We start from the raw sequence: 27021 nt of genomic DNA on the forward strand, positions 1-27021 counted from the left end.
AAAAAGTGTCAAACAAATAAAAATATATTTTAGATCCTTCAAGCTAGCCACCTGTCTTGATGATAGCTTTACACACTCATGGCATTCTCTCAACCAGCTTCACCTAGAATGCTTTTCCAACAGTCTTGATGGAGTTCCCACATATGCTGAGCACTTGTTGGCTGCTTTTCCTTCACTCTGTGGTCCAACTCATCCCAAACCATTTCAATTGGGTTGAGGTCAGGTGATCGTCAGGTGATCATCTGATGCAGCACTCCATGACTCTCCTTCTTGGTCAAATAGCCCTTACACAGCCTGGAGGTGTGTTGGGTCATTGAAAAACAAATTATAGTCCCACTAAGAGCAAACCAGATGGGATGGCGTATCGCTGCAGAATGCTGTGGTAGCCATGCTGGTTAAGTGTGCCTTGAATTCTAAATAAATCAGACAGTGTCACCAGCAAAGCATGTCATGTCACCAGCAAAGTAGTTTAGCGCAGAAACCGAGGTAATTAATTACAATGACCATAATCCATTGCGGGCCTACTTGTCTGGTCTGTGTGTTTCTATTACGCCTGCTACGTTAGTTTAGTGTGGGGCAGACATGGAGAGGGAGACGGAAGAATGCACGATCGAGAGGGATAGAGAGCAGTTGCTTTGAGGTATCTGCCTGAAAATGCATGATCGAAGCGATTGATCGTTTGTTTTTAGCAGTCAAAAATATACCTTATTTATTTTGAAGAACTACTAAAATATTGATTTTGTCAGACAGCATAGGCAGCAGCTTTACAGAGATGAGATGATGACTTGGAATGAAATAAAGTCAGCGAATAAAGCAAATCTAATATACACAACTGAAATTATATAATAAATTATGGATAATACCATCATGGGACTTTTATTAATTGTTTTAATTTTGCATTTTATTTTATGGAAACTAAATCAAAAACCGTGATAGATTATATATTTTTTTAACCGAACTGTCCTCAAAAGGCATTTATCGCTCTGTACTAGCTCACTTTTCTTTTACCTTGTGGTGTAGAAGTTCATGATAAATTGTGACCGTCTGTTTTCTTTGCGTACCCCACTGTTTAACCTCAATACTACTGATTTTGGCACTCACTCACTCATTCAAACATGTCTTGTCCTGTGTGTGTTCCATTGAAGGTGGTGTACCTCCACACCTCTCTGCGTCTGCCAAGCGTGGTGGCCGTGGTGGAGCTGGTGGCGTTACAGCCCAGGGCAGACGGCTCCCAGCATGCACTGGGGTGTGGCTTCGCCATCCTGCACCTTTTCTCCAGCATGACAGAACCTCAGGCCACCGAGGGGGACAGAAGGTGATTATCTATGTCCCGATACACAACACACACCTTAATTACAGTCTCAGAATTTTCCCATCAAGAGCCATGTGAAGGATTATCATGGGAGATTATCAACTTGTAGTTAGTCTGTTGTCTAGACCACTACAGGGTTGAGGTCAATTCACCATCAATTTAGCACACAAAGGAAGATGAATTTAAATGTAAATTCAACAATAGAAAAATATTTGATTCCTGAATTGATTGATACTGAATCAAGACCCCTTCCGTCATTGAGGCAAGAAAAAATCCTGTGTACTTTTCCTTGTAGGAAATAGGTCTATTTAATGTTGTGTAACACTTAAAACCGACAGGTATAATACGTGTATTATTAATGTATACTTCTACCTCTATTAGCCTTAGGGAGTTTCGCAGTAAATTTGCATCAACAGCATTGGGCCAGCCATTGGTTTTCCTATGGAGGAGGAGCATAGGCTCTGAAGGGTGGCATTTATATCAGTGTCACGTGCCGAGAGTATTTGGGGGCTCCGAGTAGGGCTGAGCGATATATTTAATTCCTTCTAAATGTATGTTTTAATGAGAATCAAGGTTTTGTTATTTTTCTTTTTCATGAGTGGTTGTCTGCTTGTTCTCCTGTTGTATTTTTGGTCTCGTCTCTTTCGGTCCTCTATGCACCTTCCCATTTACAACAGAGATCTTTATATAATGACAAGATGCAAGATGTCTCCGCCCTTACAATGGGTGTTGTCCCAAAGGCGGAAAGGCAGTCAACAAGCTTAGGTCCAAAATAACCCCATAGAAACGCATTGGCCTTATTTTGGACAGATTTTAGCTCACTCTTTGCTTTGCCTCTTCCTCTGAGTTACACAGACACCAAGCCCCTCAGGCCAACAAAGTTGAGAGATCACATCTTCCTCTCTGACAAGCGGTTTCAGCTTGCTATTTGCATTTGAGGTTTGATCCAACAGAATGGGTCATATGGACACTGAAACACATTAAGACATAATTTTACTGTAAAAGAGAAATTACCTTTTCTAATGATACCCTTTTTATGTCTCAACTACTCAAATTGTGCACAGAGCAGACACCAACAAAACAGGAGTATCAATGAACATTGATTCTGGAAAATGAATGCTCAGTTTGTCGCACACGGCATTGGGGTTACCACATACCTCGAGCAGCATTTTAGCCAGGCTGTCATACTCGCTGTCTAGTCTGTTATGTATAAATGTGCAATAAGCATAAGACACAATTATATAAGGAGTTGGCAACTCATTCTCATTCTGAGAAATAAGGTAGACCACTTTATTTCAACATCTGAACAAAGTGGACAGACCAACATGCTGTTCAAACAGTTGGAGACCGACAGAAGGGTGTGTTCATAACAAATCAACTGTTCATCCTTGTTAGCTAGCAAATAGATCCAAGTTGGGCTTTGGATAAACTTGAAGCTGGATAATCACTTGCACGTGGACTTCAGAGATTGTTGGTGAGACCTGTGTTCATTTTCTGTAGTCTAATGCCTACGACAAGAAGTTAGTCATTATTAGTGAATGTGCATTATGCATGGTTCTAGTTACATTTAACAAAAAAGGGCATTTTCATAGACAACCTTAAACCAGATAATTGATTATTGCAAATAAAGCAGGTTAAACTATTTTGATAAAATAATTAAATTATTGGTGGGTCTTTATGGTTGTGGAAGGCTTATAGTTATCGCCTAGGTATAACTTCACAAGTCCTGAATTCATTAGATTATTACGGACTGTTTAAAATGCAATGCAGTGTATTTGGCCTTTTATGTGTACAACGCTTATTTTGAGCACCAGTCAAAAGTTTGGAAACACCTACTTATTCAAGGGGTTTTCTTTATTTTTTACTATTTTCTACATTGTAGAATAATAGTGAAGACATCAACACTATGAAATAACACATATGGAATCATGTAGTAACCCCCAAAAATATATATATTTGATATTTTAGATTCTTCAAGGTAGCCACCCTTTACCTTGATGCCACTTTGCACACTCTTGGCATTCTATCAACCAGCTTCAAGAGGAATGCTCTTCCAACAGTCTTGAAGGAGTTCCCACACATGCTGAGCACTTTTTGGCTGCTTTTTCTTCACTCTGCGGTCCAACTCATCCCAATTTGGGTTTAGGTCAGGTGATTATGATGCAGCACTCAATCTCTCCTTGGTCAAATAGCCCTTACACAGCCTGGAAGTGTGTTTTGGGTCATTGTCCTGTTGAAAAACAAATGACAGTCCCTCTAAGAGCAACCCAGATGGTTTGGCGTATCGCTGCAGAATGCTGTGGTACCCATGCTGTTTAAGTGTGCCTTTTTGAATTCTAAATAAATCACAAACCGTGTCACCAGCAAAGCACACCATCACACCTCCTCCTCCATGCTTCACTTTGGGAACCACACATGTGGAGATCATCCGTTCATCTACTCTGCGTCTCACATTGACACGGCGGTTGGAACCAAAAATATACATTTTGGTCTCATCAGACCAAAGGACAGATTTCCACCAGTCTAATGTCCATTGCTCGTGTTTCTTGGTCCAAGCAAGTTTTCTTCTTATTGGTGTCCTTTAGTAGTGGTTTCGTTTCAGGAATTCAACCATGAAGGCCTGTTTTACACAGTCTCCTCTGAACAGTTGATGTTGAGATGTGTCTGTTACTTGAACTCTGTGAAGCATTTATTTTGGGAGCAATCTGAGGTGCAGTTAACTCTAATGGACTTATCCTCTTCAGCAGAGGTAACTCTGGGTCTTCCTTTCCTGTGGCGGTCTTCATAAGAGCAAGTTTCATCGTAGCGCTTGATAGTTTTTGCAACTGCACTTGATGAAATGTAAAAAATTCTCGAAATTTTCCACATTGACTGACCTTTGTCTTAAAGTAATGATGGACTGTTGTTTCTCTTTGCTTATTTCAGCTGTTCTTGCCATAATATGGACTTGGTCTTTTACCAAATAGGGCTAGCTTCTGTATACCACCCCTACCTTGTCACAAACGTAATAAGAAGGAAAGAAATTCCACAAATTGACTTTGAACAAGGTACACCAGTTAATTGAAATGCATTCCAGGTGACTACCTCATGAAACTGGTTGAGAGGATGCCAAGAGTGTGCAAAGCTGCCATCAAGGCAAATGGTGGCTATTTTAAAAATCTCATATATAAATATATTTTGATTTGTTAACACTTTATTTGCTTACTACATAATTCCATATGTGTTATTTCATAGTTTTGATGTCTTCACTGTTATTCTTCAATGTAGAAAATAGTAAAAATAAAGTAAAACTCTGGAATGAGTAGGTGTGTCCAAACGTTTGACTGGTACTGTATGTCATGAATTGCAAATAAGTTTGAAAAAAAATCCAGATATGATGTTTGGGCCATACCGCCCAGCCCAAGCGCCAAGTTCAAATGATTTGAACTTTCCAATGCTCCTGCCTCCTGCACATAGCCTAACCTTATAGACAGAGAAGTGCCTTGCACTTTGTGTTTAATGAGACACCCGTCTTAGTCATCTAACATCCACAGAACACAGATAAAGCTGAAAAACGTATAATAGACACACACTATTCTAAGAAAATGTATCAGTGTCTATTGTGATTCACTCTTTGTCCATCTTGTTTTGATTGATTGTCAACGTCATTTTTGTTGTTGTTGTCCCTAGGCTAAGTATGTACCACGGAACACCAAGGACCCTACTCCATCCACTAGTGAGGGACCCTATAGAGCGTAAGTGTCTTTTTATATGCTCTCTTACAACAGCACACTGTTCACCAACCACTAAGGATGTGTCCCAAATGGCACCCTGTTCCCTTTATAGTGCACTACTTTTTATGGGGCCTGGTCCAGATGTGCACTATAAAGGGAATAGGATGCCATTTGACACACACAGGCGATACACTAAGCTAGATCTTACGACCGCCTCAGAAACGCTGCCGTCCGCTTTGCAATTTAATTCAACTAGTTGATGTCAACATTGAGTCTCCGAGGAACCCTTGCAGACACACTCTAATCCAAGTGTAGTGGGCCCCAATTGTGTTGATTATAATTACACTGTGTTTTGTCTGCTGTGTTTAATAAAGATCTCAGCGCCCGAGTGCCAATGACAAAGCTTTCTTAATTGGGAAAGGCGGTGCCACTGTCTGATTACATGTATCATATTTAGTCGGGCCGGGACAATACCACTATCGCGATACTTGTTAGTATCGTGGCAAGTAAACAAAACACAAAGCGGTTTTAACTTGTTTAGGAAAACAGCCCTAATGTTGGAAACAAACCTCGTTATGTTGTCATCCAGAGTTACATTTATTTATTTTCCAAGATATAGCACACAATAGTTTACATACAACAGGTTTTTAAAGGACCAAAGAGTTTAGTCTGCTTTGTGTTTTCATCTTTGCCATGGAAAAAATATTACGATACTGGTATCACAACCCTAACATTTAGTAAGTCTAGTGAGCCACAACCATCTCAGCCAATTCAAATGGAGTGAACACAACTTTAGCGTGTGTTAACCAAATGTTCTATTTGAACCATGTTAGAATAGGCCTACCTTATTCAGCTGTGCAATATTTAATTGTGTTAACATTTTATTCCACTGGGTGCAGTATACACTATCAACAAGAAGATGCTGTATCTTCCATATTATAGTCTACACTTAGGCTGTGGCCTGAAATGGGCTCTTTACTCCAAAAACATTCACCAGTCACTCTGTTGCTATCGAGCTCATTTCAGGCCCTTCAGGAATGTCATTCCTATGCCTTACAGTGATGGAATAATACCAATGTAATGCAAATAATTGCCAAGTACAATTTACTAATGCCGGGTTTCCCAAACCAGCGGTTGTGACCCCATGTGGAGTCACCGGATTTGAAAAGGGGGTCACAAGAGAAACTGCAAAAAATGTTTTTTTTAATGCTTGGTTCATATAACCTCGGTAGCCACTAGATGTGGTTGTAATAAACAGAGCAATTTCTGTTTTCTTACTACCAAAGTGGTTCTATCTTTTGAACGGTTTAAGCTACAGAATAGTATGACCCCATCACTGAAGGAGAATACTCGCAGGAACACGCATCTGTTTCCCTCTACAATGCCATAAGCTGCACAGAACTCATTAGAAAAGAGTGGACAAGAATAGGCACTAAATCAGACTGGGGGGATTAATAATTATTCTACCTATTGCACCCTCTAAAACCACTGTGATTATTATTTGACCCTGCTGGTCATGTATACATGTTTGGACATCTTGAAGAACAAATCTGGCCTTAACGGCCATGTACTCTTTATAATCTCCACCCGGCACAGCCAGAAGAGGACTGGCCACTCCTCAGAGCCTGGTTCCTCTCTAGGTTTCTTCCTAGCCATCGTGCTTCTAAACCTGCATTGCTTGCTGTTTTGGGTTCGAGGCTGGGTTTCTGTATAAGCACTTTGTGACATCTGATGTAGAGAATGGATTTATAAATACATTTAATTTGATTATACAGAAGATCATACAAAATGATTGCGTGATGATCTTCTGAACTTCCCAATGCCTTTCTGATGCATTTGTCACTTCAAACCATACTTCCTTCAGATTGAAATGCTGTCAAAAGTACGGTCAGGCTGATTTGTAATACTCGTAGCCTCAATGAAAAAATGAAACATTGTATTGATTACATAACTTTTTTTACATGGTGGTTGTCGCATAATTTTTAAAATCTCTAAATGAGGCCGTGGTCCAAAAAAGTTTGGAAACCCCTGTGCTCATGTATGAATAACAACATACAGATGTAGAATCTTAATTTGAGCCAGTTTGCTACAGCAGGAAAGTAATCCTGCAGCAGCAGGAAATGTTAATTATTATGTGGATTATAATTTAAAAAATGTTTAGGGATTGCTACATTTTTAGGGAAAATCTAGTCTGAAAATTGAAATCTTCAGAAGCTTTTTTTAAACCTTAAATACACTAGTTCAAGTTTGAAATATCCTGTATTGCAGGAAGGTTCTCCTGCAACAGTGTGATCAAATTAAGATCCTACATCTATAATCCCAAGAAGCAGTGTTTGCTATCTTGTCACATGAATATTGGAAAGGCATCTTTCTCTCAAATGGACTTTTGTGTACATTTAATTATTAAAATAGTGTCTGTTGGGGGGTAGGATGCCTTTTTTGTTTTCACTCAGGCCGTGTCGACGATGCGTGCTTTCATGTTCAGGCATCTCTCTTCCTCACACACACGGCAGGAGGAGGACAGCTGTTTACCTTGCTGCTTTGGATAACAAGACCAAACAAAGGAAACCCTATTAATTTTCACAATGGAGCCTTATTTCTGGAGCCGAAGGCCAGCAATCGTGTATTGTCCTGTTCTCTTGAGGAAGAGCTTCATCTGCTATTCAATGGAAGAGAGCATATTTTCTTCTTCACACTTGAAGAAAAGTGTTGTTTACCTCGATGAGGACGTGCTGTGAAATGAAGAGTTCAAAAGAGGCATTGTTTCAACATTAGTTACTTGTGGTATAATATGTGGTATTTTCTTCCCACTGAGACAGGATTTTGAGTACAATGTCCTCCAGTATACCTCTCACTTCTCCTCTAGTGTGTACTCCTCAATCTAGCCTCCACTCCTGTCTAATCATCCCGATAGAGACAGACAGACATACAGGAAGACGGGTCTGGAGTGCACAGTCTACACCTGGGTAGAGCGCTGCTACCCAGGCCGAGGCCGACGGCTCCGACATTATACATCGGGTTACGGACAGTTCTTTTCATCAATTACTAGGGTACGGGCAGGGCATCACTAAATTGATCACTAACATTTTGAATCTGAGCCATTTGCTCGTGCTCTGCTGAGCAGTAGCCTACAGTGATATCTTACTAAGACCATAACATGGTGTCAGAAGTGCTTCAACCTCATCAAATATAATACCACAACATTGTCAGAGTCGACAGGAGAAATTATTTCACAGAAAATTATCCTTTTCCGGAGTTTAGATTGGCGAAAAGTAGCTAGTTAACACTTATCTCTCGTCATTGAACAGGCCAAGGCGGGGCTGTTGCTATGGATACTCACACAGCAGCAGAGCACATGCAGTGCAGGGAGGGGGAGGACAGACCGAGACGAGTAGCTAATGGATACTAACGAAGGAAGTTATTTCAGATTTTCGGGCTGGGTCTTAAATTTGTCAAAAGAAATCGGACCTGGGTAGGGCCTGAACGTCACAGGCATTGATAGGGCTCGTGCATTAAAATTCATGCCTGTGCAGGGCTCTTCACATGGGGGCCCCTCCAGTCAGCCTGTCAAGTCAGCACTGTGTGTCTGTGTGCATGACCACGTTGCACGTGTGTGTGCCCAGCATGCCAGGTAGAGTGCCTGGGGTAGGGGTTATTCAATGCCAGGAGGAGGGGGGACAGGGACCGTGGCAACCAAGGGAGCCTCTGTGCTGCTCTGCTTGCCAGCCTCCTCAGTCTGTGTTCTCCTGCCGAGCCCCGGCCAGCCGCCACCTAAGCCCCTCTGCCGGTGCCACCTGGGGAAGCAAGAGAAGGGGGGTGGGGAAGGAAGATATGGGGTCGCTCTGGGGCCCACTGAAGCTCTTCTCCTTGACGGACCTTGGGGGGTAGAGGGATCATGGAGGAGATGGTGTTACTTCTTGGCTTACCTAAGCCCCAATCTGACCGGGAGGGAAGCAGAGTATGAGAAGGAAGGGAGAAAGAGACGGGGGAGAATGGGCTGCTCTGGGGCCCACTCAGGGAATGGGGGGCAACCAGATGGCACAGTGCTCCTTGGTGCAGTGAGACTACATTGTGTTCACATTACCGTATTGAAATCCACTGCTGCCACGGACTGGAAAGTGCCTTGGGTTTTAGCTTGTCATCATGGCGGAAACGCAATCGATGCAGGGTTGAATGTAGGGCTGAAATGTAAAATATGTTTTAATGATCACTGTACTGAAAGGATTCGGTTGAGCCATCACTGCTACTCTATCGGAATCTGCTATTTTGTTTCTCCTTTTGAATAGCCTGAATCAATGCAACAGTGTTTGACTTTGCCCGTAAAGCCCCTCTTTTCACATGGAGTCCATCTGCTATTCATCTTGATTATTACGCGGTTTCTTCCCCTTCACCCTTGGAAATCCACCAGCCCTCTGATGCTGCTGATCTACCTTTCCATTTTTACCTCCGCTTCATCTCCTGCCAAGTTTGCTCGCCTGACACTAAGGTACCAAGATGTCTGCTTGAAGAATTTCTGGAGTCCCTAATCCATGTGCTGCGTCAGAGAGGCAAGCTTGATGCATTATGAATAATATGAAATAAATGATGAAAAAGTTACCGAGATCTCAACACCTGTGCGCCCATCTGTGTTCAGCTAGCTAGATGCTTTGAACGTTTCATTTTTACGCCTCCATATTTTTCTTTTACCACTACAGCAAGAGCCAGTTTTCCATGAAAGCACTGCCGTACGCTGAAATTGCAGTGCAGCAAGTGTAGCTGTGGCTTCAACGACGTCCTCAAACCATGTTTGAGTGTTCTGTTCACTTTTTTATCACATTTGAGTGCACCATTTTGAGTTAAGCAGTTTTCCCCTGATGAAGTGAATTTGCGAGCAGCCGCCTGTCAGAGGAAGTTAAAGGTTGGGGTGAGACGGTTCGGGGAACAGGGATATACTCCTCCTCTTTTTTCACCGCTTTAACTCTGAAATCCCTATCATTGGCTTTGGAGGTTCTGAGGCCTATAGGAATGGCTTAAAGCTTCCTGCTGCTGATATAGATATTGGATTGTGGACATATATTGGAAATTAATCCTCCAAGGTTCCTACCCTCCTACAACATTGTACCAACCTTCATTTGGTGCTATGGTTGGACCCCTGGGCCCTGTTGCTGGAATTGGAAGAGACACAATTATAATATGACTGCACAGTGAGAGCACTTTAAATGAACATCCATCCAGTACAGTTTCATATTGTAAAGATGGAATTGATGGATGTGAAATTAACCCAAAAAAGCGTACCTGCACATTTGCACAACAATGGTGTCACACAGGAAACTGTAAACCAGGTTTGAGCCCTAATCAAACAAACTACACGACCAAAAGTGCTTGTTGAACATTTAATTTCAAAATCATAGGCATTAATATGGAGTTGGTCCCCCCTTTGCTGCTATAACAGCTTCCTCTCTTCTGGGAAGGCTTTCCACTAGATGTTGGAACATTGCAGCAGGGACTTGCTTCCATTCAGCCACGATCATTAGTGAGCTCGGGAACATGAGGTTGGACGATTAGGCCTGGCTCGCAGTCAGCATTCCAATTCATCCCAAAGGTGTTCAATGGGCTTGAGGTCAGGGCTCTATGCAGGCCAGTCAAGTTCTTCCACACCAATCTAGACAAACCATTTCAGTATGGACCTCGCTTTGTGCACGGGAGCATTGTCATGGTGGAACAGGAAAGGGCCTTCCCTAAACTTTTGCCACAAAATTAGAAGCACAGAATTGTCTAGAATTTCATTATATGCTTTAGCATTAAGATTTCCCTTCACTGGAACTAAGGGGCCTAGCCCGAACCATGAAAAACAACCCCGGGGCATTATTCCCCCTCCACCAAACTTTACAGTTGCCACTATGCATTGGGACAGGTAGGGTTCTCTTGGCATTCACCAAACCCAGATTTGTTTGTCAGACTGACAGATGGTGAAGCATGATTCATCACTCCAGAGAACGTGTTTCCACTGCTCCAGAGTCGGCAAGCTTTACACCACTCCAGCTGACGCTTGGCACTGGGCATGGTGATCTTAGGCTTGTGTGCGGCTGATCGGCCATGGAAACCCATTTCATGAAGCTCCTGACGAATAGTTATTGTGCCAACGTTGCTTCCAGAGGCAGTTTGGAACTCGGTAGTGAGTCTTGCATCCAAGGACGGACGATTTGTACGCGCTTATGCACTCGGCGGTCCCGTTCTGTGAGCTTGTGTGGCCTACCACTTTGCTGCTGAGCCGCTGTTGCTCCTAGACATTTTCCACTTCACAATAACAGCACTTACAGTTGAATGGGACATCTCTAGCAAGGTAGAAATTTGCTGAACTGACTTGTTGGAAAGGTGGCATCCTATGACGGTGCCATGTTGATTGAGCTCTTCAGTAAGGCCATTTTTCTTCCAATGTTTGTCTATGGAGATTACATGGCTGTGTGCATGATTTTATACACCTGTCAGCAATGGGTGTGTACTGAAATAGCCGAATCCACTAATTTGAAGGGGTGTCCACATACTTTTGGTGATGTAGTGTACCACTCAGGGGAGATGTATGATGCCATGGAGGTGTAACACACTGTCACTCCCACCTGCCCCCCCCCCCCCCCCCCCCCCCCAATGTTTACATTGATTATTGACTTGAATATAAACCAACCCGTCATCAGTTAACCCTATCAACCTTTCCAAATGTCCTATTGGGAGGCGCTTCCAAAATACATCATCACTGTCAACCTGATAAAGAGGCGGTCACTGGGAGTGAATAGAGCTTCGATTAATGATCATCACTGTCTCCTTTGAAGATGTAATTATCAGAGCTGTCAGAGTGAGCGATCACCACGCATTCCAAGGCAGAGATCTTGGGATGTACTGCTGAACACACAGAACCCATGAAATTCACTGTGCAGCCTTTCTCAGGTTGTTGCTCAACACCGTCGACTGTGTGTTGATGAAAAGCATCATGGGGCCGGGTTTTTCATTGGATGACTGTTTGAAGGATCGACGTGTCAACCCATCCCTCACATCACAGAGCCATTTCCTAAGCAGCCGCCCGCGCTCCTCTTTCATATCCTCTCCGGGGACGAGGGAATGCTTTTCCACGCTGTCATTTCGCGAATCACATGCCCAGGTTCGCCTGCAAACAGCCCCCCAATGTAATGGAGCATGGACCTGGGTCTCGGCAGCCAAATTGAATATTTAGAAATGGAACAGCAGCCTATTTAACACCGGCAGGACGAGTGACAGTTGTTTGTGGAGCGCGTGACAGGCATTACTCCATGTCCCCTATAAAGCTGATTGGAATCATATATTCATTTACAGAGTGGCGGAACATTAAGTCCTCTGGTGACATTGCCAGTAATATGAAAGTTCTTGCGATAAAAGGAATATTGATTAAAAAAATGTGCTGTGTGTTATGTTGTGTTTTTTCTGTCCGTGTAGAAAACAAGCTGTTGAGGCCCATCGATGGTGCTCATTTGGTGTGCAGCTTTAAGCCTCACCCTGCTCTAGCCCCTGCCATGCACCTCTTCCCCCAGAACATGCTGGTGTCTGGAGATGAGAACATCCCTGGGGTTACGCCCTCCCCTACAGGTAAGACTACAGTGGAAACCGCAGGCCAGTGCTTCCCTCATACAGTTAACATTGTTGTTATTTGCAGTAGCTTGACAATGGGCCGCCTATGTCATGTCTCAATATATGTGATGTTGTAACTTGGCGGGCCAATATATTTTGAGGATTTCCGCACACCAACTAACAAAACATCAAACCGGAAAACAAAAATAAAAACTGATTAATAAAAATAAAACTACCGCCAGTTCCTTTGTTAATCCAGTAATGCATTTGCTTACCTTAGTTCAAACTAATTTTAAAGGCTTTTGTAATGTAATCGTCTGCTGAATTTATATAAATATTTGACTGAAAAACACCTCAGTAAAGCCATTTGAAAGAATCCCATAGTGCAATCTGGAGGTAATCCTTCAACCACTTAGCACCGTCTCCAAATTGAAAAAAACTAATCAGAGGCGCTGGGAATGTAAACATTTAATAGACAATCAGCTGCTCTCATTTGGGCTTTAATCGAAAGTCACACTCAAAATGGAATGATTTGAAATGCGTTCTCCATTCGGGCCACTATGTTCGACAGTGGGAGGATTTCGCCACAGCGTTCTCATTTCATCTTTTGTGACGTAGGTAGTTGTCTTCACAGGATTTCTCAAGGAGGCTATCTCTCAAAACACTTTTTTTTAAATCATCCTCCAAAGTTGAAATGTTGCGTAAAACCAAGTTTATACAAGGATGTACAGTAATGCCGTTTGACAGTGTGGGGTTTATTATAAGATGAGTCCGTGGAAGGTTTCTGGTAGCTTAATCCTCTATTTCCTGTTCTGGGTCTATAAGCATACCGACCTACAGTAAGCTGCCACTGTCTGGATGTTGGACCTGCATTTAGTTCATTCACATTCGCTGCCGCTTTGTACTGCTGACGAGTATAATCACCCGAGATTTGGTGTCTGAGGTGTTTGAAAGAGGTGATTGCTGTAGTACACGGCAGCAAGCAGCTTCACTGACAATCACAGCTTATCCATTGTCCCTCATACTTTTTTTTTTTTTTTTTAAATAACTAGTGTTTTACACCCAATATGGATCCACATTCCAGACAGAATCTGAGTTGTGGGATCTTAGGCACTGATACTCAGGCCAATCTCATAAATAGTTCAGGACCGACACTGTTGGCTTAGTTCAATCGATGGGCAAGTGATTCAGCTGTAGCTGTGGTGCGTATGCAGCTATCCGTGGCAAAGTAAACTCTTTAGAAACGCATTAAAGAATGAAGCTGTGGGTCCACACTACAGCCGTGGCCAAAAGTTGAGAATGACACCAATATTAATTTTCAGTCTGCTGCGTCAGTTTGTATGATGGAAATTTGCATATACTCCAGAATGTTTTGAAGAGTGATCAGATGAATTGTAATTAATTGCAAAGTCCCTCTTTGCCATGCAAATGAACTGAATCCCCCAAAAACATTTCCACTGCATTTCAGCACTGCCGCAAAAGGACCAGCTGAAATCATGTCAGTGATTCTCTCGTTAACATACAGTGCCTTGAGAAAGTATTCGGCCCTCTTGAACTTTGCGACCTTTTGCCACATTTCAGGCTTCAAACATAAAGATATAAAACTGTATTTTTTTGTGAAGAATCAACAACAAGTGGGACAGAATCATGAAGTGGAACGACATTTATTGGATATTTCAAACTTTTTTAACAAATCAAAAACTGAAAAATTGGGCGTGCAAAATTATTCAGCCCCCTTAAGTTAATACTTTGTAGCGCCACCTTTTGCTGCGATTACAGCTGTAAGTCGCTTGGGGTATGTCTCTATCAGTTTTGCACATCGAGAGACTGACATTTTTTCCCCATTCCTCCTTGCAAAACAGCTCGAGCTCAGTGAGGTTGGATGGAGAGCATTTGTAAACAGCAGTTTTCAGTTCTTTCCACAGATTCTCGATTGGATTCAGGTCTGGACTTTGACTTGGCCATTCTAACACCTGGATATGTTTATTTTTGAACCATTCCATTGTAGATTTTGCTTTATTTTTTGGATCATTGTCTTGTTGGAAGACAAATCTCCGTCCCAGTCTCAGGTCTTTTGCAGACTCCATCAGGTTTTCTTCCAGAATGGTCCTGTATTTGGCTCCATCCATCTTCCCAACAATTTTAACCATCTTCCCTGTCCCTGCTGAAGAAAAGCAGGCCCAAACCATGATGCTGCCACCACCATGTTTGACAGTGGGGATGGTGTGTTCAGCTGTGTTGCTTTTACGCCAAACATAACGTTTTGCATTGTTGCCAAAAAGTTCAATTTTGGTTTCATCTGACCAGAGCACCTTCTTCCACATGTTTGGTGTGTCTCCCAGGTGGCTTGTGGCAAACTTTAAACAACACTTTTTATGGATATCTTTAAGAAATGGCTTTCTTGCCACTCTTCCATAAAGGCCAGATTTGTGCAATATACGACTGATTGTTGTCCTATGGACAGAGTCTCCCACCTCAGCTGTAGATCTCTGCAGTTCATCCAGAGTGATCATGGGCCTCTTGGCTGAATCTTTGATCAGTCTTCTCCTTGTATGAGCTGAAAGTTTAGCGGGACGGCCAGGTCTTGGTAGATTTGCAGTGGTCTGATACTCCTTCCATTTCAATATTATCGCTTGCACAGTGCTCCTTGGGATGTTTAAAGCTTGGGAAATCTTTTTGTATCCAAATCCGGCTTTAAACGTCTTCACAACAGTATCTCGGACCTGCCTGGTGTGTTCCTTGTTCTTCATGATGCTCTCTGCGCTTTTAACGGACCTCTGAGACTATCACAGTGCAGGTGCATTTATACGGAGACTTGATTACACACAGGTGGATTGTATTTATCATCATTAGTCATTTAGGTCAACATTGGATCATTCAGAGATCCTCACTGAACTTCTGGAGAGAGTTTGCTGCACTGAAAGTAAAGGGGCTGAATAATTTTGCACGCCCAATCTTTCAGTTTTTGATTTGTTAAAAAAGTTTGAAATATCCAATAAATGTCGTTCCACTTCATGATTGTGTCCCACTTGTTGTTGATTCTTCACAAAAAAATACAGTTTTATATCTTTATGTTTGAAGCCTGAAATGTGGCAAAAGGTCGCAAAGCTCAAGGGGGCCGAATACTTTCGCAAGGCACTGTAGGTGTGAGTGTTGACGAGGACAAGGCCGGAGATAATTCTGTCATGCTGATTGAGTTTGAATAACAGACTGGAAAGCTTCAAAAGGAGGGTGGTGCTTGGAATCATTGTTTTTCCTCTGCCAACCATGGTTACCTGCAAGGAAACACGTGCCGTCATCAAGAACTTCAAGAGAGCGGTTCAATTGTTGTGAAGAAGACTTCAGGGCACCCAAGAAAGTCCAGCAAGCGCCAGGACCATCTCCTAAAGTTGATTCAGCTGCGGATCGGGGCACCACCAGTACAGAGCTTGCTCAGGAATGGCAGCAGGCAGGTGTGAGTGCACAGTGAGGCGAAGACTTTTGGAGGATGGCCTTGTGTCAAGAAGGGCAGGAAAGAAGCCACTTCTCTTCAGGGAAAAACATCAGGGACAGACTGATATTCTGCAAAAGGTACAGGGATTGGACTGCTGAGGACTGGGGTAAAGTCATTTTCTCTGATGAATCCCCTTTCCGATTGTTTGGGGCATCCGGAAAAAAGCTTGTCCGGGGAAGACAAGGTGAGCACTACCATCAGTCCTGTGTCATGCCAACAGTAAAGCATCCTGAGACCATTCATGTATGGGGTTGCTTCTCAGCCAAGGGAGTGGGCTCACTTACAATTTTGCCTAAGAACACAGCCATGAATAAAGAATGGTACCAACACATCCCCTGAGAGCAACTTCTCCCAACCATCCAGGAACAGTTTGGTGACGAACAATGCCCTTTCCAGCATGATGGAGCACCTTGCCAAAAAAAGGCAAAAGTGGCTCGGGGAACAAAACATCGATATTTTGGGTCCATGGCCAGGAAACTCCCCAGACCTTAATGCCATTGAGAACTTGTGGTCAATCCTCAAGAGGCAGGTGGACAAACAAAAACACACAAACTCCAATCATTGATTATGCAAGAATGGGCTGCCATCAGTTAGGATGTGTCCCAGAAGTTAAATGACAGCATGCCAGGGCGGTTTGCAGAGGTCTTGAAAAAGAAGAGTCAACACTGCAAATATCGACTCTTTGCATCAACTTCATGTAATTGTCAATAAAAGCCTTTGACACTTATGAAATGCTTGTAATTATACTTCAGTATTCCATAGTAACATCTGACAAAAATATCTAAAGACACTGAAGCAGCAAACTTCGAAAATTAATATTGTGTCATTCTCAAAACTTTTGGCCACGACTGTATACTTTGCACATAGGACATCAGGGCATGCTCTGTCTTATCAATGACTCCTAGCATTGGAGTCCTTCAGACCGAGAACAAACAAGTTTCAAATAAACCCCAAACATCCATTTTGTGAACATGAGCATGAGGACCGACAGACTTAATTGTACATGAAGTCAGCTCTGGCTAACAGGAACTTCATTAAACATGATTAAAACAGATTAAAATGGAGTCACTGTTACACTTGGTTCCATGTAGCTACAGTTAACTGCCAAAATAAAGGAAACACTTGAGTTATATGTTGAAAGCAGGTGCTTCCACACAGGTGTGGTTTCTGAGTTAATTAAGCAATTAACATCCCATCATACTGTGAGTCATGTATACAAATGTTCAGTTGTCCATTATGTTGGCTACCATGAGGTATCAGTGACTTTGAAAGAGGGGTCTCAAAGGAGCATAGGAGGTTTAAAGTACCAGCAGAAATGAACTTTTTTTAAACTGAAAGACAATACCTGGAGCTTTCCCATTAATGTCGCACAATGATTTAAGTTAATAAGTCACTTTTTTTGTCAAAATATATACACTGCTCAAAAAAATAAAGGGAACACTAAAATAACACATCCTAGATCTGAATGAATGAAATATTCTTATTAAATACTTTTTTCTTTACATAGTTGAATGTGCTGACAACAAAATCACAAAAAAATTATCAATGGAAATCAAATTTATCAACCCATGGAGGTTTGGATTTGGAGTCACACTCAAAATTAATGTGGAAAACCACACTACAAGCTGATCCAACTTTGATGTAATGTCCTTAAAACAAGTCAAAATGAGGCTCAGTAGTGTGTGTGGGCTCCACGTGCCTGTATGACCTCCCTACAACGCCTGGGCATGCTCCTGATGAGGTGGCGGATGGTCTCCTAAGGGATCTCCTCCCAGACCTGGACTAAAGCATCCGCCAACTCCTGGACAGTTTGTGGTGCAACGTGGTGTTGGTGGATGGAGCGAGACATGATGTCCCAGATGTGCTCAATTGGATTCAGGTCGGGGGAACGGACGGGTCAGTCCATAGCATCAATGCCTTCCTCTTGCAGGAACTGCAACACACAAGGTCTACCATTGGTCTACCACGAGGTCTACCATTGTCTTGCATTAGGAGGAACCCAGGGCCAACCGCACCAGCATATGGTCTCACAAGGGGTCTGAGGATCTCATCTCGGTACCTAATGGCAGTCAGGCTACCTCTGGCGAGCACATGGAGAAATGCCACCCCACACCATGACTGACGCACCGCCAAACCGGTCATGCTGGAGGATGTTGCAGGCAGCAGAACGTTCTCCACGGCGTCTCCAGACTGTCACGTCTGTCACATGTGCTCAGTGTGAACCTGCTTTCATCTGTGAAGAGCACAGGGCGCCAGTGGCAAATTTGCCAATCTTAGTGTTCTCTGGCAAATGCCAAACGTCCTGCACGGTGTTGGGCTGTAAGCACAACCCCCACCTGTGGACGTCGGGCCCTCATACCACCCTCATGGAGTCTGTTTCTGACCGTTTGAGCAGACACATGCACATTTGTGGCCTGCTGGAGGTCATTTTGCAGGGCTCTGGCAGTGCTCCTCCTTCTCCTCCTTGCCCAAAGGCGGAGGTAGCGGTCCTGCTGCTGGGTTGTTGCCCTCCTACGGCCTCCTCCACGTCTCCTGATGTACTGGCCTGTCTCCTGGTAGCGCCTCCATTCTCTGGACACTACGCTGACAGACACAGCAAACCTTCTTGCCACATCTCGCATTGATGTGCCATCCTGGATGAGCTGCACTACCTGAGCCACTTCTCATGCACGTCTCATGCTACCACTAGAGTGAATGCACCGCCAGCATTCAAAAGTGACCAAAACATCAGCCAGGAAGCATAGGAACTGAGACGTGGTCCCCACCTGCAGAACCACTCCTTTATTGGGGGTGTCTTGCTAAATGCCTATAATTTCCACCTGTAGTCTTTTCCATTTGCACAACAGCATGTGGAATTTGTCAATCAGTGTTGCTTCCTAAGTGGACAGTTTGATTTCACAGAAGTGTGATTGACTTGGAGTTACATCGTGTTGTTTAAGTGTTCCCTTTATTTTTCTGAGCAGTGTATTTGAGTTTGAAGTTGGAAATCCAAAGTGGGGTATTCATGGATATCTGTGTCAATGACGTGTGTTTCCTTATGAGACAACGTTTGTTTTTGGGGCTGGATTTTATTTTAATATTACCACACACCGGCATGGCATTGTTTATTATTCAGAAACCGCTGCAGAGTTCTTCCTCTCCGCAACTGAGCTGAGACAAACAGCCCTGGGTCGAATTGGCCGCCTGAGCCATGGAGCAAATTAAAATAAAGGGTGCAAACTAATATCACCCCAAGATATGTGGGTTTGACGCTGCACTACTTTGATTGGTGCCGCTTGAAACCACAAGTGTCCATCCTATAATGAAAGAGCACCAGCAAATAAATTCAAGGAACTTGATCTATTTTGTTTAGCTGTTACATTTGTATTGGTGTTTCGTGTCCGATGCTCTCAGTGTTGTTACATGTCATTTGCTGTGTGCATCATGAGCAAAGTCATTGCAGCCTATCATTTCACTTCCCCTGTGAGAACCATGAGCGGATTTGACATTGCTGTACTGCAGCCACAGCCTAACTACCAAAGGTTGCACCGTGTCCATTACAATGTAGAACAGCGCATGTCTCTAAACCTTCCAATAGTTATCCATTAGGGATGTGCATCTCTCCTTTCATGAATGATTCAATACGCATCTAGATACAGGAACGGTATGTTTTAGTTTGAAACAATTCAGTGCGATTCAGTTTAAGGGAACGAATTGATGTGATATGATTCGATCCGCACATTTTTTGCATGAAAACATTTGTCATTTTAAATGAATATATGCTGCTGATGGGCTAAGCTGGATCTGTCTGAAATTACTTCTCTAAACTGAGTGGCCATGTTTGTGCAGGTGTGTGGACCTGAGCTGAACCAAAAGGGCAGACATAGAATCTACCACCCACTATCATGGGTGGGGGCAATTTTTATCCGAAATCACCATCACCCACTGATTAACTTGTCATTTTTGCAGATACATGTTTTTAGCTAGTACTATGTCCATTTTTGTCTTTAGAAAGTAGCATGGCATTTAAATAATTCATGTAATGCAGTTTTGGATTTGTAATCTAGTCTAAAAAGCCAATGGTTTAGACCGTTTGGAATTTCACGGAACGCTTCTCCTGCTCCGACTAATGAATGTGACCACGCACTCCTCGCAAGAAATATTTCTGTCCTTTATGAAATTACACAGTTCATGTAAAAATGACCAAATACACGGACAGTTTAAAGCAAAACTATTTATTATGGTGAACCTCAGCAATCTAAATAAAATCGGAATGATTTGAAAACCCCAATCAGCAGTTGGATGTGAGTTGCGTCCACTCCGGTATGCAACACAACTACCGTAAAACAATTTTTCTACAGCGCATTTGGTAACAATGACCAAGCAAATTCCATTTGTTGTCACTCAACTAATAAAGCCTAGGATTTGACATTACAAAAGCAATTTTAAAAGCATCAGAATGTTGAAAGTGTTTCACAGGCCTACCTCGTTGGCGCAAGCAGCTGTCTCCCGCAGTGTGCGCACTGTTATCTAACAGTCATAGGTGGTTACATGCATACACGTTGGAAAGGCTACTGAACGGAAGTAGAGGACGCATCAATTCAGTCACAGCAGATAAGCGGTATTTTCAGAATAGAACAATATGAGTAAAAAATCATTAGTGAAACCGTGATTCATAGAATTGGCTTTCTGACCAATGGACCGATGCACTCATGTCTTTTTGAACCTGGGACCGATGCGAATCCGTGAATTGTTACATCCCTATTATCCATATTACCTGAGCTTCATCTTCATTATTTCTATGTCGGATTTGAGGCCGCAATTTATGGAAAATGCCAAAACGTTGGAGATCACAATAGATGGCGAAGTGAAATATACTGTTTTCCATCTGGCAAAGTTTTCCCCAAACGCTTATGATAAATCCAGAACCAGCCATAGCTTAGCTAGCAGGATTATCTTTTGGAAACAGTGTAGTTAACAAAAACGGAAACAAACAATAATATTATCTAACTAGATGAGGTTGGCATGCAAGCTACCTACATTCTCACAGCTGTTAATGCCCTAATTGTTGATGTTTCTCCACTCCACGTGGAAATCCCTCAACGTTCCTTCCCAATCCCTTCTTTGATGAGGTTAAACAGCGGTTTGCATCCAATATATGTTGCATTACTGCCACCTACTAGACTGGAGTATAACTCCCTTATACGTTGCTTCATTTTTTTATTAAAAAAATAAAATAAACAAATACCCTACCCTCTACTACACTCACCCTACTCTACTATTTAAATCGATTTAGTCCTACTTCAGGCCAACATCCTGAAAGGATGGTACACCACCACTTAACACACCTTGTAACTTTTCTGATGTCAAGTCTTACACACCCAAATACCTCTCTGCAGCTGCCACCACAACCTCTATTTTCTGTGACTTACGTTCCATCCCTGCAGGACGGTTGATAACCATTACTATAAATTCAACTGAATAGGCACCCCTATTTTCATAGCATTTAATTACACATTAGTGTCCATTTGAAGTCCATCATTATCCTTTGAAAAATGGAGCGCTGCGTGTAAAATATAGGCTGGCTACAGAGTCAACAGAGCAACTATTCCGTGTCCAGCTACATTGAAAATAAACTGGCTACGCCACCGTGCTATTCCCTTACAATTACTTTATTTTCGTTGAGAAAACAATCTTTGTTACATCATGCAAAAAAAAATAAAAAATATTCGATGAGAGATAGTCTACCACCTGCAGACTGGTTTGAAAAGTGACTGTCGCCTACGAGCTTCTCCCCTTACTCACTTTTAATTCTCCCCTCCCCACTACACTTTTCTGTGACCAAATGCAGGTTTCTTATTTCACATCACAGGTGGCTCACTAGACTGCGCGTCCTGTTGGTTCACCAGACTTTAAACATCGACAAGGCTAGATATCTAATGTCATAGGATACTTAAAAAAACGAAGTCTAAGGTAGAGGCTATATTGTTCATTTGATTGCACCTATGCTATTTATTTTTCAAGCATTGTAATGTATTGTCATATTATAATGATCATAACGTTATACTGTATTATATAATATTGTGTATGATACAATTGCCCATCAAAGTAGCTTCAGAAAACTTGATTAGAATCTACTGGGGAAATGTGTTTTGCGGCAATCTCCATTAACACAAATATATATATGTGTGTGAGAATAGCCCCCGGGGCCAAAACAGTGTAACTCCAGGGAAGGTGTGAGGAAAATCAAGCTTTTAGCACCCCTGTGTGTAGGTTTGGGGGAATTGTCTAACGTCTGTTGAGAGGTGTGTGCAGTGCGCACATTGGGTCAAACTTGTCGTTTTCTTTTTAAATCATAAACTACCACGCTGTTTTGCCAAGTATCTTGGCCTATAAAGTGCATTCAAATAAGACACGATGCTCAAGTAGTTAGCTAGCACAACGGTGTCGCTAACGCCTGCTGTGTACCAGACTAGCTGGCTAAAAAGTGTATTCTGTGGGGTTTATCGGCGGCTGACTTCCAGCGTCTTTAACTTCTTTATTAACTGTACTGAAGCGCCCCTGCCTCCCGCCTGTCCTAGCTTCTTCTTCCACGAGGTTTAAGGGCGGTTGGCATCCAATAAATGTTGCATTACCGCCACCTACTAGGCTGGAGTATAACTCCCTTATACCTTGCTTGATAAAATAAAATAAACAAATACCCTACCATCTACTACACTCACCCTACTCCACTATTTTAATCTATTAAGTCCTTCAAAATTCAAAAGGCACTCGCACATCTGAGCAATTATTTTTACAGGTGCATGGCAACTTTTCCGATGTCAAGTCACGCACACGCAAATACCTCTTTGTAGCTGCCACCACAACCTCTATTTTCTGTGACCTACGTTCCACCCCTGCAGGACTGTTGATAACCATTACTATAAATGTTAAAACACAATCTTACTGAAACATATTACTTGTTGGCCTACCCCTCTGTACTGGTACAGATCTACTACTCACACCACTCCTCTCAGGATCCCTCCCCCTTGACCCATATTCCTCTACTTTCTTAACTGCCTCCTACTGTCAGACTCATCTTTATCCTGACCCTTGGTGCAAGCCTCGGGCTCCAGGAACTTCAACACACCTACCACCCACGATACTTTGACCTCATTCACTTCCATTTCTCATCCAGTCTTCATCTCACTCACCTTTCTACCATTCTTCTTTAACAAACCATCTCCCTTTTTCCCGCCATTTTTCACTGACTCAAGCTCACCCTATTCCTCCCTCTCTCTCTTTGACGACCTCTGCTTCTTTTTCCCTCAATTCCTCCTCTATATTCCAAGTATAACTCTCCTTTTGATAATTCTGCACTTCTCCTGACATACACCTTGTTCTTGCCTTGTCAAGGGACGCCATTCAACCAGCTGTCACAATCTCTGTACAATCAGCACTGACCCCTCGGGATGTTGCGCTCAACAGTGCATCCCCTAAGTGGGGACTTCGGTCAAAGATATCTAACTCCTTCCCAATCCCAATTTGTGAACAGGTATAAGTAGCCTGCATCATTTTTCGGAGGTGAAACCTAAACGAGCATCGCTGCTCTAGAACAGGAATTACGTTGAAATAGGGGCTGCATTGCCTTTTTAAATGGTGTGTGTGTGTGTATTGAAGTAATATTTATTATATAGGCTATATTATATACAGTATATACCTCATGTGACCTATAATAAGACTATGTATTAATATGACAAAGTCTATTAAAAATGTTTATCGGACTCCATAGAGATGTTTTAGCAATATGCAAGTAACTATAGTTGAGTTATGGAAATAGGGATGTCAAGAAGGGTCTGAGAATGGAATACTTCAAATAGATTTAATAACATTATAGAATGAATGAATAATTACATTATACAAGGCATAAAGCTTAAGTTACAAGGCATTAACAAGCATTAGTCTAGGCATGAACAGAGAGAGAGAGAGAGAAACCATAGCATTAGCAATGGCCCATAGCTCTGGGAGGAGAGAAAGAGAGACCATAGCATGACCAATGGCCAATAGCTCTGGGTGGAGAGAGGGAGGAAGATTGAGAGTGTATCTCACCACAGCATGTCAAAAACATAGAGAAGAGACAATGAATCTGAGTGCCTTTTATAACATCAGAGCTGTTTGGATTCCAACTCGGGAGTTGTTGGCCAAAAGTATTACTGTAAAAGTGAACTTCCAATCAGATATCAGACCTACAGGATGTAAAGACAACAGGAACTTCACAGAGGTGTGACAGAATGAGGGATGTGGAGAGCATCACAGAGAAGGCTGTAAAGAGTCACTTTAGGGGCTGGGCTGCCCTACAGCGGTGCCTGAGACAGCATTTTCCACCACCATTAACAAAACACAAAATTATGGAAGAATGGTGTCGCATCCCTCCAATAGAGTTCCAGACACTTGTAGAATCTATGCCAAGGCCCAATGCCCTATTTAGACACTTTATGTTGGTGTTTCCTTTATTTTGGCAGTTACCTGTACTTTGCCTCTAGGAGATTCCCTGTTGAAGCCCCACATGGTGAAGAGCCTCACCTGCTTCCTGGACAGGCTGTCCATCTCTCTGCATCCCTCCCTGGAGAAGTTTGAGAGCCAGCTGCTGCAGCATGTCAGCACGGACTGCCACAACACGGTAGGAACCATGTTACATGATCCGAGTGGAAATGATGCTACTCACATGGGGCACCGTTTGTTGTGATTGTTTACAATAATTCTTAGTTTTTCTGACGTACAGTGGGGTCCATAATTATTGGCAACATTGATAGAGATGAGAAAAAAAGACTGTGTTTAAAATAAATAATGCAAATAGTGAGCTGTTCTGTATGTTCCAAAAAATTGTGACGTTATTTTATTTTGCTCAGATAGATTTTATTTAACAAGTAATAAAAATAAAGTGCTAAAAAGATGGGGGTCAAAATGATTGGCACCCCTGTTTTCAATACTCTAGCACCCTCCCCTTACGAGGATAATGACACTGGGCCTTTTTCAAAATTGTTTTATGAGATTTGGGAGGGATCTTAGACCATTCCTCCAAACAGAATATTTTCAGATCCTAGCTACAGATTCTACTAACCTGCTCTAGAAGTAGATGACAACGCATCACACAGTGCGACCAAAACAAAGATCTACACACATGCAAGAGGCATTTCTCACTCAATACAAAACATGGATTGCCAATTACCTTCAATTTTTGCCCTTGAAAATTTGTCACAAACACAGTCCTTTTATAGCTACCAAAAACAAATCAGGGCTTGTCTATTCTCTTCGTCTAAGGAGACGTAACCATGTTTGACAGGTGCAGCCATGCGCTCGCTATTCTGTGCGCAGTGCAGTTGTGTCGGTCCTATTTATATATCTGCTCTATCTTAAGTGACGTGCGGCAGAAAATGGATAAATTGATATCATGATGCTGTCAATCCCCTTTATCTCTGTCCCATTGTTCAGCACGGCCTCTTCCCCCGCTGTTGAACCCTCCTGATGGAGCAGTATTGAGCCACGTGCAGTTTTGATAAGGCACATCTCACCGTTATGTTTTATCAAGGGCTTCACTGTAGTATCTTGGCCATTAGAGGCTGTGCTAGTGTGTGTCAGGCTTTGGAGTACACCCTCTGAGCAACTTTGGATTGTTCAGAACGTTGGCCTTTTGGTGCTGTATTATTTGCATTTATTTGCAAATTGGCAATTATTGGCATAAACCTTCTAAAGATATGTGTTTGATAGGTGGTCATTCAATCTGTTATCCTCCTTCACACATAACTCTGACACAGGCAGACATTGTCATTGGTGCGCACACTGAAATGACAGTTTAGTGGAATGTATGTCCTTTATGGATTACCAAAGCTAGTGCATCGATATGTTCATCTTTAGTGAGCACAACCTGGCTGTAACCTTCTAACTAGAGACAATTACACGGAGCAATTAATCATTTTACCTGAAGCTTTTCCACTTCATGAAGAAAGTGTTCCGTCAGTACAGTTTGAACCTGTGAACTTGAATACAGTGAGGGAGATTAAAAATCAAAGCTAGCAGGCCTATATTTTGCTCTGCTATTCATGTACTCATACATTGATCAGTTCTGACATTGCTCTCAGGTTTTTGTTATAAGTGCTTTACGCTAGTCAATGCACCAATCTGCACTGTACAGAGCAACTCATAACAAAAGACCCACTGGTACATGGATTTCTCATTAGTGTCTCATACGAAGCAAACTAACTATTGTTGTCGCTCGAAGGACGTTAACAAGGATGCCATTGGACAGGTGAGCGTGCATATATCCAGATTGATTGGACAATTGGGATTTGGGCGGCTCCGGGGTAGCCTTTTTTAACATGATTATCTACAGTACCATGTCTTCTTGAAAAATAATCTGGTGACTACCAAGCTACACATGCTGGGCCTAGCTCACTTTGAAATGAAACTATGAGAAACACGTCTCCGGTAGAGTAGAAGAGGCAGAACGGCTCAAATGAAATGCTGTTGGACAAAAATACTTCCTTTTGCCTTTTGTGAGTTAGGAAGACCGGTGTGATGAAATGAATCACTTTTATTAAAAACGAATTATCTCCCTCAGCATTGACACCTTTTTGTTCCTTTGTTGGTCTTCATAACTGGGTAATGTGGATTTTGTTAAAACAGTCAGATTGACTTCAGTTTGTGTTCTATTGTGAAACTTCAGTGGGGCTGACGCCTCTCTCCGCACCTCGTCTTGAGGAAGGTGATAATGCATGCAGCATCGAGGGTGGCGGCAGACTTTAATTAGCGATTGTGCGCGTACATACCTGTGTGCGTATGTATGTACGGGTGTGTGACCTTTTTGAGAAGTGCGACTCCTTGTGCTAGATTGTCATCATCCAGCTATCTGGGAGGTGATGCTGACACCGTACCTGCTGCATCAGCCTCAAGTGCTCAGTGAAAGGCAGACT

General features: G+C 42.5%; 1 protein-coding gene across 2 annotated transcripts in view; it reads left to right on the forward strand.

Annotated features, from left to right (window-relative positions):
* Positions 1-27021, forward strand: part of nphp4 (nephronophthisis 4) — a 191862-nt gene that overhangs the window by 35508 nt on the left and 129333 nt on the right. For both annotated transcript variants that reach the window (XM_036947178.1, XM_036947179.1), the window contains 4 exons: positions 1146-1315; positions 4982-5046; positions 12469-12618; positions 24595-24731. In XM_036947178.1, the coding sequence (XP_036803073.1) occupies positions 1146-1315; positions 4982-5046; positions 12469-12618; positions 24595-24731 (522 nt within the window). The remainder of the gene's footprint in view (positions 1-1145; positions 1316-4981; positions 5047-12468; positions 12619-24594; positions 24732-27021) is intronic.

Source organism: Oncorhynchus mykiss, chromosome 16, assembly GCF_013265735.2.
Source record: "Oncorhynchus mykiss isolate Arlee chromosome 16, USDA_OmykA_1.1, whole genome shotgun sequence".
Lineage (NCBI taxonomy): Eukaryota > Metazoa > Chordata > Actinopteri > Salmoniformes > Salmonidae > Oncorhynchus > Oncorhynchus mykiss.